The sequence below is a fragment of the Equus caballus genome, chromosome 2 (assembly GCF_041296265.1).
Source record: "Equus caballus isolate H_3958 breed thoroughbred chromosome 2, TB-T2T, whole genome shotgun sequence".
NCBI lineage: Eukaryota > Metazoa > Chordata > Mammalia > Perissodactyla > Equidae > Equus > Equus caballus.
The window spans coordinates 24,298,556-24,311,043 of NC_091685.1; the positions used below are offsets into that span (position 1 = coordinate 24,298,556).

The 12,488-nt window shown below is 41.5% G+C and overlaps 2 protein-coding genes across 9 annotated transcripts in view; one reads left to right on the forward strand and one right to left on the reverse strand.

The window, feature by feature from the left end:
- ZBTB8OS (zinc finger and BTB domain containing 8 opposite strand) overlaps nt 1–12,488 on the forward strand; it is a 77,817-nt gene that overhangs the window by 36,655 nt on the left and 28,674 nt on the right. The gene's annotated exons all lie outside the window — the stretch shown is intronic.
- Nucleotides 1–12,488, reverse strand: part of ZBTB8A (zinc finger and BTB domain containing 8A) — a 62,061-nt gene that overhangs the window by 11,866 nt on the left and 37,707 nt on the right. For all 6 annotated transcript variants that reach the window (XM_070260483.1, XM_023634279.2, XM_023634285.2 and 3 more), the window contains one exon: nt 811–1,634. In XM_070260483.1, the coding sequence (XP_070116584.1) occupies nt 811–1,633 (823 nt within the window). In that variant the 5' untranslated portion in view covers nt 1,634. The remainder of the gene's footprint in view (nt 1–810; nt 1,635–12,488) is intronic.

Sequence of the window (12,488 nt, forward strand, 5' to 3'; positions counted from 1 at the left end):
TCACGTTGTTGCTGCACATAGAATTACAGCATCAGTGTTATGGGTTATGTGTTGTTTTTTTAAATTATGTATTTATATCTTAATGTAATCAGATGTAGTCTTTTTTTTTCTTTTGAGGAAGATTAGCCCTGAGCTAACATCTGCTGCCAATCCTCCTCTTTCTGCTGAGGAAGACTGGCCCTGAGCTAACATCTGTGCCCATCGTCCTCTACTTTATATGTGGGATGCCTACCACAGCATGGCTTGCCAAGTGGTGCCATTGTCCACACCTGGGATCCAAAACAGCAAACCTCGGGCCAGCAAAGCAGAATGTGCACACTTAACCACTATGCCACTGGGCCGGCCCCCAGATGTAGTCTAATTTCTGTTAGATCTTGTGTCTGGGAACCTTTGCAAATATGCATGGTTGCTCTATTTAATTTTTCCATATAAAAATACTCCTTCCCCAGGGAATACTCAGAAAAAAAATACTTAAAGTGAAAATATGTGTCTTAGGAATTGAACCATTTAGAAAAGAGCTTTAAACATTTAACCGTAATCTAATCACCCACAGACACAGGTTTAGAAAATCATGGGTTTTGAATCTCAGAACTCTAGTGTTTTGACTGTTACTAAATTTATTCAATATTATTTTTAATATAAAAATTTTAAATTTACATTTTTTGAAATAAATTTTTTTAAAAATTAAATTAAAAAAAAATCACTTGGTTCAACTGCCCATAACACCTAAAAGTAAGGCCATGTTGAGATAAGTTGATTTATCTAAGAGTCTTGGAACCTGACTGAGGGAGTGATTCTCTTTTTGGGTACCTGGAAAATTTCTGGATGTGACATCAGATCCTTGACCATACTGATAGCCAACAGGAGTAGAGTCCATTTCAGCATCAATTTGTGCTGGTTCTTCAGCTTGGGAAATGTGGCTGGAAGAATCAGATGTCCGTGCTTCTCGTTTGCTTGACTTATAATGAGCAACTTCAGAAGGCTGGGACAACCTCAAATGTTTGGACTTTTTAATGGCATCTTTCCTTTGCTCATGCTTGGCCAACGGCTGCTGAGTATTCCTTTGGGAGGCTGGATGGTAATTATACTTACTCCAAGATTTTCCACTTATTATACCTGTTCCTCGATCTGGGCTTAGGTGAGAGTGCGGAGAACTGCTTTCCTCTTGCCAGCCACCGCTATAAAAAGAGGAACGTTCTATACCATTAGAATTGGCATCTTTATCGGAGAGACTGAAATAGCGATCTTTTTCTTTCTCGCTAATGTCTAATGAAGATTTAATAAAGGTCTTACATACACTAATGACATCGGTCATCTGAAGGAAGCTAGCAGCTGACATCACTTCTATGACATTCTGACCAGTAAGAGAGAGTTTGCCGGAATAGACGAAGTCCAGGATCACCGTAAAAGTGTCAGGGGAGAAAGCCTGAAACGTAGCTGTGGTTGGCTGACTCGTCTCCTTTGAATTCTGAGAAAGAAGCATTTTAAAGTAGCCACTACTGGCAAACAATACATTCCGGTGCGCTTTGAAGACCTTCCCTTCAACGAGGATGCTGCAATCACAGAACACGTCCTGCCTGCGCTGCTCATTCAGCTGTTGCAGGAGGTGCGACTGATGAGAGGAGATCTCCATTCTGCAGAGGAAGACACACGTGGTTACCCAAACGGAGCAACAGTGTTCTTCTAAGACGAGTCAACTAAAGTAATCATCAGAAACCTCTATCTTTTCTCCATTAAAACCACTTTCTTCTCAGAGAATATAGTCTCCAAGACACGAAGACAATAGATTTCAAGATATCATTAAGACTACCCCAGTGGTTATTAGATTGTTAGATAATTATTTGTTCAGTCAGTACACTTTATTGAGCATCTTCTATCAATCGAGCCTGTGGCTGTATGCTGAACTAAACAGGCTTGATTCTTCCCTTTGTGTAGTTTTCAATCTAGAGGGGGTATCGGGATTAAACAAATAGCCAGATGAAGTTATAAATGTCAAGTGAAGTGCTAAGACAGAAAGAGGGCCTATGAGCAGTATACAAGGGTAAACTAGTTTCGATTGGGATGGAGAGGGTTAAGGAATACCTCTGAGAAGTAACATTTGACTTGAGACCTCAAAGATGACCAGGAATTAAACGAATGAAGAGTGAAGGGAAAGATTTCGGTCCCAGCAAAATGGTGGTCTAGAAAGTGCTGAAACTTTCCTGCCACAAATCTCTAGAGATGCTTGCTAAAATATAAGCAAAATTTTTTAAATGTATGGCTGGGCTCGCAAGAAGGAATAAGAAATCTCTAGGTGGGGCTGGCCCTGTGGCCAAGTGGTTAAGTTTGTACGCTCCACTTCGGCGGCCCAGGGTTTCACTGGTTTGGATCCTGGGCGTGGACATGGCACCGCTCATCAGGCCACGCTGAGGCGGCATCCCACATGCCACAACTAGAAGGACTCACAACTAAAATATACAACTATGTACTGGGGGGATTTGGGGGAAAAAAGAAAAAAAAGAAAAAAAAAAAGAAAAGAAATCTCTAGGTGCCAGAAGTGGAGAAGAAACAGAGCTGGAGGAGCAACATGGGCTTGGGTTTATATCAGTAACACAAGCTGGAACGCTCCAAGGACCACAACCTTAATGAAAAGGGACTAGTACCCTTTGCCTGTAAGTCCAGGGAAAGGGTAAAGAAAGTTTGTCTTTGCAGGGTCTTCGGTGGAAAAAAAAAGTCCCTAGATGAGATATTCAAACCCCAGATTGTACTCTGTGAGGTTCTGGAGTGCCAATGTATTTACCTGCTTGATGTGGGAAACCTCAAGCTGAAAAGTAACATGAGAATTAGTCCTGGGCTGGGGGTGTCCCTGGGGCACCTTGCAGGAGCAAATCCAAAGCTATCAGGAGGGACACTCAGAACCCAAGCCAGGTAGGAAATACACTCTGCTTAAGCTGAACTCAAAATCATTCCCCTCTTTATACAAAGTGGATCGTTTCCACCATCGCACCACCATGATGTCTAACATCTCCTATCTTAAAAACAAACAAGCAAATAAAAACTTTGCCTTGATTTCACATCTCCCTCTGGCTACTACTCCATTTCTCTGCTCCCTTCACACAACATTCGTTGCAAGAGTTTTTTGTTTTGTGGTTTTCATTTGCCCTCTTCACTTCTTCTCCCATTCTCTCTTGAACCCATGCCAATCTGGTTTGCATCCCCAGGCATCAAAACCAGTTTTCTAAGATCATTAGTAATTTGCATGTTGTCAGATCCATTGGCCATTTCTTTGTCCTCATTTTACTGACACAGTGGATCACTCTCTTCATCCTTAAACATCTTCTTCACTTGACTGCCAGGACACCACTTCTTCACCGTTCTTCTCCTACTGGCCACTCCTTCTCAGTCTCCTTTGCTGGTTCTTCATTTTCCTAATCTCTAAGTGCTGTGGGATTCAGGACATGCTACCCCAAAATGTGGCACTTTGGCATACTGAATATTTTGAATTGAAGGAGTTTGAGAAAACAGAAGCAGGAAGGTCACTCTGACACCCTCCACCCTTCTCCCCTGCAACAGGTCACAATCTCTCCTGTGAGAGGTGCCCTCCTTATACCCAGAGGAAGGAGCATCCTTATCTCAGAGACAAAGGGATGCTGAGAAGAATCTGAACAAACACAGATGAGTTTCCCCCAGTTTACTAAACTTACCTCATACTCCTTAACCTACCACATTCCTCCACGACTGTCGACTCTTCCTCAAACCTAGCATAAAAATACTCGGGTCTACCTGTTTCTTCAGGGCTTCATTTCCTTATGAAGGCTTCCATGTCACATAAAACTTATATTAAGTAAATCTGTTTGCATTTCTCCTGCTAATCTGTCTTTGTTAGTTTAATTTTCAGACCCAGCCAGGAAGAGAGTGAAAGAAAATTTTTCCTCCTCTGCAGCTGCAACGCCCCAGGCCTCAGGCCTCAGACCTCCTCCTCTCTACTGATATCACTCCCTAGAGGAGCCCATCCAGTCTCACCGTTTTAAATACCATCTTTGAGCTTATGACTCACAAATTTACATGTCTACCCCCAACCTCTCCCTGAACCTCAGACTCATGTGTCTATTTACCTGCTTCTCCACTTAGGCGTTTAAGAAGCATCCTAAAGCTCAACATATCCAAAACCATACTCCATTCACCCTCACCTGAAACCTGCCTTTCTTATCTCTTAGCCATCTCAGGAAATGGTAACTCCATTCCAGTTGTTGACACCAAAAACACTGAGTCATCTTTGACTCCGTGTTGTGAGCTTTACCTTCAAAACAAATACAAAATTCTGCCACTTCTGTCCCTTACTGCTGTTACCATCTTGACCCAGGTCACCGTCACCTATCGTCAATAGCCTCCTAATTAGTCTCCCCGCAACTTCAGTCTAGAGCGACCCTTCTAAAACAAGTGAAATGACGTTACTCCTCTATGCAACGCCCTCCCTTGGTTCCCCACCTAACTCTGAAGCTCTTCTCATGACCTAGATGGCCCTACATGTCCTGCATCTCCCCCCTCCCGGTACCTCTCTGTCCTCACAGCCTCTGCTCCACCCTGATGCACTGCATTCCAGCTAAAGGCCCTCTGCTCATTCCTGAACATTCAAGGCGTGTTCCTGCCACGCAGCCTTTGTACTCACCCTTCACACTGCTTGGAAATTCTTCCCCCAGATATACATGTGGCTCACATTCTCACATCTTTTAGGTCTCTGCTCAAATGTCATCTTATCAGAGAGCCTTGCCTTTACCATCCTGTATAAGCACCCTCCCACTCTCTATCCCCTTATTGATTTGTTAATTGCCTGTTTTCTCCTACTAGGATTTAAGGTCCAAGAGAGTAAAGATTTTGCCTCTTGGCAAAACAAAGGTTTTGTTTAGTTATATGTCTCCAGTTCCTTGAACAGCACTTGAGCACACAGTAGATGCTCAGCCAACGTTGTTGCATGAATAAATCAAAAATGTTAAAACATACAAGGAAACCATTCTTTAGGAAGAACAATTAGCAGGCATAACAGGAGAATTAGAACCCCAAGAATTTCAGAAAACAGAACGAAAATCTGATAGACTATTACATAAGTATGTTTAAAATGGTCAAAGAGATAAAAGTTGATATAGACTAGCACACAGTTATGAACATAGACACGAGACAAAAGTAGCCTGATTTGCAAGTCTAGCTCCCCCACTTACTAGCTGTGTGAACCTGGGCAATTTATTTACCCTCTGTATCCCTGTTTCCTCATCTGTAAAATGAAACAAAAAACAGCACTTATTTCATATGATTATTGTGAGGACTGAATGAACTCAAAACAGAGTTGGGCATGTAGTAAACACTCCACAAACATTAGCCATTCTCCTTTTACTTTGCTTTATTATTATTATCTACAAGAAAAGAAACCAGGAAAAAAAGAAGAGGCAGGTGTGAAGAGGAACTGAATGTATTTAATACATGAAAAATATAATTAATGAAATTAAAATGCCTCATGTTGCAAAATGGCTGCCCATCTCCAGCCTCATGTTCACAATCCTGGCGGGAAAAAGACAAAAAGACAAAAGGCAATTGTCAGCCCAGTCTGTCTTCTTTTTTATCAGGCCAAAAAAAAAAAAAAAGCTTGCCTGAATGCCTCATCCAGGGGACTTACACTTGCAACTCAATCGTCAGAACCATGTCACCTGATTTTTAAATGTGCCCTCACACTCACTAATAGTATATATTAATTTTCACTTTTTCATTTTTACCAACACTTAGTGTTAGCAGACTTGTTAATTTTGCCAGTCTTAAGGATGTGTAAGCGGTATATCACTGCTTTTATTTGCACGGACTGAACAACTTTTAATGTTTGTTGATCATGATTCAGTGAATTGCTTGCTCATTACATTGTTCTTAACTAACACTGCATAACACTAACCACAAAAACAATGTTCTACAATAACAAATATTTAGTTAGCTCACATGCCTGTGGGTTGGCTGATTTAGGCTGGACTTATGAGGGCAGCTCTGCTAATCTAGCCTGGGCTCACTCGCATCTCTAGGAGTCAGCTGATTTAGGCTGGACGTTGATGGGACAGCTCGTCTAGGGTGGTTGTGTTATTACAGCCTCACATCTTCCTCCTGGGACCAGTGGGGCTAGCCTGGACAATTTCTTCTCACGACAATGGCAGAAGTACAAAAGACCAAGTGGAAACACATGCGGCCTCTTAAGGCTTAGGCTGCAACTGGCACACTGCCGTATCTACATAGTCTCCTAGACTACAGCGAATCACAGGGCAAATCCAAGGTCAAGGGAAGAAGAAAGATCCTCTGCTCTGTTAGCAGGAAGAACTGAAAAGTCACGCAAGAGAGGGTGTGAATATAAGCAGGGGTGATGAACTGGGGCCAATAATGCTATCTACACAATATCTTATTTTTTTAATTGGGTTTTCTTTTTCTTATTGACTTACAGGTATCCTTTATATATCCTATATACTAATCCTTTATCACTATACGCCTTCCAAATATCCTCTCCCACTCTGTCTTTTTAAGTTTATTTAAGGTAGTTTTCATTAAAAAGAAGATTGGTTTTAATATAGTCAAATTTATCAATCTGTTGATAGCATATGTTTTCTGTATCTTGTTTAAGAAATCCCCTATCTTCAGGACACAAAGTTTTTTTTTTTTGTTTTGTTTTTTTGGAAGATTAGCCCTGAGCTAACTGCTGCCAATCCTCCTCTTTTTGCTGAGGAAGACTGGCCCTGAGCTAACATTCATGCCCATCTTCCTCTACTGTATATATGGGACGCCTGCCACAGCATAGCTTGCCAAGTGGTGCCATGTCCGCACCCGGGCTCTAAACCGGCGAACCCCAGGCCACCAGAGGTGAACGTGTGCACTTACCTGCTGTGCCACCAGGCCGGCCCCACAAAGATATTTTTTAAAGTTCTATTTTTCACTTTTGAAGATTTAATCTACTATTTATTTTGCTTATGGTATTTAATTTTTTTCACATAGATAACCAATTTTTCTGGCACTATTTATGGAACAGTGTATCCTTTCCCCACTAATTTGTAACTGCTACCTCTGTTATACATCTAGTTTCCACAAATTCATGGATCTATTTCTGAGCTGTCTGTTCAGTTCGTTGGTCTATTTACCTATCTCTGCACCAATACTTCACAGTATTAATTACCAAAACTTTAAAACAAATCCCCTTGGGGGCTGGCCCGGTGGCGCAGTGGTTAAGTTCACATGTTCCGCTTCTCAGCGGCCCGGGTTCGAAGGTTTGGATCCCGGGTGCAGACATGGCACCACTTGGCAGGCCGTGCTGTGGTAGGCATCCCACATATAAAGTAGAGGAAGATGGGCACAGATGTGAGCTCAGGGCCAGTCTTCCTCAGCAAAAAGAGGAGGACTGGCAGTAGTTAGCTCAGGGCTAATCTTCCTCAAAAAAACAAACAAACAAACAAACAAACAAAAAACCAAATCCCCCTACCTAGTTCTTCTTCAAATAACATTTTTTAAAAATTCTGATTGGTCCTTTGTTCTTCCATATAAATATTAGGATAAGCTTATCAAGTTTCCCTAAAAAAATAAAAAGATACTCTATAGGGATTTTTTTCTGGAATTGAATTGAATTTATAGACTAATTTAGGGAGAGCTCACATCTTTGTAATGTTGAGTCTTACCATCCATGAACATGGTATAATTCTCAAGTTATTCACATCTACTTTCATATTCTTTAGTAGTGTTTCCATATTTTCTCTATCAAGATCTTGCATGTTTTTGGTAGATTTATTTCTACTGCTTATAGGTTTTATTGCTATAGTTAATGGGTACTTTTTTCTACTGCATTATTACCGGTTTCTAGGCTTGCTATTGATATCTGGGTTTGGGTTTTTTTTTGCCTCTAAAAAAATTTTTTTATGCTTTTTGGTGAGGAACAATGGCCCTGAGCTAACATCTGTTGCCAATCTTCCTCTTTCTTTTTCCTTCTTCCCTGTAGCCCCAGTCCAGAGTTGTAAGTCATTCGAGTTCTTCTATGTGGGACACTGCCACAGCATGGCTGGATGATAGGCATGTAGGTCCACACTCAGGATCTGAACCAGCAGACCCCAGGCTGCCGAAGTAGAGGGTGCGCACTTAACCACTCATTCATGGGGTCGGCCCCTGATAGCTGTATATTAATTTTGTATCTGGCAACCTTCCTAAAGTTTCTTATTAGCTCTAATAATTTATCCAAGACTTTCTGGAATAGTCTCTATAGATAATTATATGCCTGCCAATAAGGACAGTTTTATTTCATCTGTTTCCATTTTTCATCTTATTGCTTGTGTTTGTCCTAACACATGGGCAAGGATCTCCCATAAAGTGTGGAATAGAAACCACGATAGCAGGCATCATCGACTGAATGGAAATGCTGCTAAAATTTCACATTAAGAATGATGTTTAGTGTAGAAGTTTGACAGGTACTTTTTAATTCCAATTTGCTAAATTTTTTATTATAAATGAGTGCTAAATTTTATTAAATGTTTACTCCGTATTCGTATGTTTTTTCCTCTTAATCTGTGTATTAGTTTCCTAGGGCTGCTGTAACAAAGGACCACAAACTGAGTGACTTAAACAATAGAAATTTATTGTCTCACATTCTGGAGGCTAGATATCCGAAATTAAGATGAACAGGGCCACGTTCCCTCTGAAACCCGTAAGGGAGCGATGCGTATTTGCTTCTGCCTACCTTCTGGTGGCCCCAGGCATTCCTTGGCTTGTGGCAGCATATCCCCAATCTCTGCCTCCATCTTTGCATGGTCATCTTCTTCCTGTGTGTTTCTGTGTCTTCACAAAGAATTCTCTCCTCATATAATGTTTTCTTACAAGGGCACTAGCCATCTTGGATTAAGAACCCACCCTACTACTCTAGGATGACCTCATCTTAACGAATTACATCTGCAACAACCCTATTTCCAAATAAGGTACTGAAGGTTAGGACTTCAACATATCTTTTTGAGGGGAACACAATTCAATCCATAATAATTTGTTAAAATGCTCTACTACATTAATAGATTTTTTGGATGTTGAATGATCTCTGCATTCCTGAAATACTCTAACCCAGTCCTTACCTTTATTTTTCTACTTATTCATAGACTAAAAAGGTAAATTTTCTGGTTTTTCAATTCTCCAGTAATTCTAGGTTGAACTGTGTATCCCCTCAAAATCCACGTCTACCTGGAACCTCATAATGTAACCTTATTTGGAAATAGCATCGTTCCAGCTATAACTGCTTGAGATGAGATGCTGGATTAGGGGGAGCCCTAAAATCCAATGACTGGTATTCTTATAAAAAGAGGAGAGGACACACAAATACCCACAGGAAAGAGAGCTTTGTGAAGAGAGAGATAGAGATTGGCATGATTCAGCTCTAAACCAAGGAACACCTGGAGCCACCAGAAGCTGGAGGAGGGAAGGAAGGCTTCTCCTCTAGAGCCTTCAGAGGGAGCAAGGCCCTGCCCACAGCTTGACTTCTGACCTCCTGTCTCCAGAACTGAGCGAATACATTTCAGTTGTTTCTAAGTCACCCAGTTTATGGTACTTTGTTGCAGTAGCCCCAGGAAGTTAACACAAAATGCATGTAATTGCCAACATTCAACTGTTTTTGACCAATAAAAATAGTAATTTCAAATAGTTGACCTAAAATCTTTATTTATTTATTTACTTATTTTTTGAGGAAGATTAGCCCTGAGCTAACATCTGCTGCCAATCCTCCTCTTTTTGCTGAGGAAGACTGGCCCTGAGCTAACATCTGTGCCCATCTTCCTCTACTTTATATGTGGGACACCTACCACAGCATGGCGTGCCAAACGGTGCCATGTCCACACCTGGGATACGAGCCGGAGAACCCTCGGCCGCCGAAGCAGAACGTGCGAACATAACCGCTGGGCCACGGGGCCGGCCCCCAAAATCTCGACTTAAAATGAATAGGTGAAAGGGAAAAATATTTATTTCTGTATTAACAGAAGCTGTTGCTATTTAAAAGCTGTCATTTTGTTTCAGTGGACATTTTTGTTTGCCAGCCTGTTACATAATTTCCCTTCTGTTTATTCATTATTCTATTCGTAATACTCCTTCTACTCACTCAATGGCTTTCTCTGGTAATAGCTCCCCAACTTTTCTTAAGAGGATCACCCCTTCACCTCTTTGGGTTGTGATAATTTGGGAGATATTGACTCAAGTAATCACTCCAGAGGCTGACCTGTGACCTAGACCTGACAAATCAGAGCACTGCATTCCCATGGCCAGTTACTGGTTTTGGGATGGACACATCAAGCAAGGCAAGTGAAGGAGGTTCAATCAAAGTGAATCTTAGCATTTTTATTGGAGCAACTGGACAAGAAGACCACTCTTGCACAGGTGTGAGGATGGGAGCCTGTGGCTAACTGTAGCTGTTTTGCCACTGTGAGGAGAGAGCCTACATGTAAAAGGACCAACACTGAGGAAGGCAGAGCAGAGAAAGAGAGAAAGGCCAGAAGATCCCATGGACATTGTTTTATTCCCCACACCAGAAGTTGGTCATTTTTTTTCTGTAAAGGGCCAGACAGGAAATATTTTAGCATTTGTGAGTGTGTGAAATTGTGATTTATAATAAATACATATTTTGGACTTCATCCATGGTTCCTGGCTCATAGCTCCCCAAACCCTTGGAATTTCCTAAGCAATAAGAGCAATGGGAGCCTCTTTCGTTATATTTGGTCTTTTGTCCTCAGTTCCTGAAATGCTCAGAGCCTTAAAGGTGAAATGGGTGTCTTGTTATTCATAAGAAGTCCCTTTCAACCATAACTGTGTTTATGTTAACGAGGTGACTTTTGGAAATCCTCTAAAGATTGGGGGGGGGGGGGTGTGGACTGGTTGCCAGGGAAACCAACCATTCTATTAGATCAGACTAATTAGATGAGATTATATTAGAGCGTTGGAATTTTCAGTCCCAAGTCTTGACCTCTGGGGAGGGGAGAGAGGCTGGAGGTTGAATAAATCACCGATGGCCAATGACTTAATCAATCATGCCTATGCAGTGAACCCTATGTAAAAACCCAAAAAGACAGGTTTGAAGAACTTCCAGGTTGGCGAACCAGAATGCATCCAAGCTACACAGGGACAGATCCTCCCGCGTGGGAGCCGCCGTCCTGTGTGTCTCTTTATCTAGCTGTTAACTCATATCCTTTAATATCCTTTGTAATAAACCAATAATCTAGTAAGTAAAGTGGTTTCCCGAGTTCTGTGAACCACACTAGCAAACTAATCAAACCCAAGGAGGGGGTTGTGGGAACTTCTGATCATAGCCAGTCAGTCAGAAGCACAGCTACCAACCTGGACTGGCATCTGAAGTGGAGCAGACTTGCGGGACTGAGCCCTTAACCTATGGAGTCAGATGCTATCTCCAGATAACTAATGTCAGAATTGAGTTGAATCAGTGTTGGAGAATCGCTAGGTGTGGGGTAAAACTCACACATGGTGGTGGGCTATAGATCTCGCTCACAACTACTCGATTCCACTATATCACTCAATTCTGCCACTGTAGCACAAAAGCAGCCACAGACAAGATGAGAAGGAATGGGCATGGGTGTGTTCCAATAAAGCTTTATTTACAAAAACAGCTACAGGCCACCTTTTGCCAACTCCAGCCCCAGAACCAGCCATGCCTTAAGCTTGGACTTTTCAGTTACTCAAACCAATGAATGCCCTTTTCCTTAAGCCAATTTGAGTTGGCTTACCCTTTACTTGTAAACAGAGAATCCCAATTTATAAGTGACTTCTGAAGACTCTGAAGTTTTGGGGGTAACTTCCATCTTAATTACTAGAGCAACTTTTCTTTGAAAATCTACTCCTAACCCTGAAAGCAAACAAAGTCTGTTTCATAGAGGAATGATTAATTGATGTCCAAGTCATTGCCAATTCTTTTCCAGACATAAAACTGCTATTTAAACACTTTAATTCTATTCTTAGAAGTTTTAGTAATTCGTTGGGGGAAAACACAGACTTTTTTTTTTAGCTCAAGTTTCAATAAGAATTTGCTTTCCAGGCAATCTGTAGAAGTTCTAAGTGAGCATCAGTATTGTTAAGAGTCACAAACGGTAGTCCGTGTGTACCAATTTATTTAAACAGGTTTCTAACTGAGAGTTGATAGGGAGTGGGAGGATGTTTAACAGTGAAAGCAAAATAGAAAATTATCTTCTCCTGACTGGAGAGACTTGGGCGCTGCCTTTGACAAGGGGAAGGAGCAACAGAGGACCTCTGAAGGGAAAGGCTGAGAGCTGTGGAGAATGACATCAGCAGCAGGCTATGTCCAACAGCGGTCACAAGATTATTCCCTAAAGTGAAATACCCAAAATTGGCAGCTGAATTCCTAGTGCTATATACTCCAGTCCTGAAAAGGAGGATACAATTTCAAGATAGGATTAAGAGTGAGTTTAAGGGGCTTAATGGAAGGACTCCAATAGAGGAAAAGGAAAAGGAAA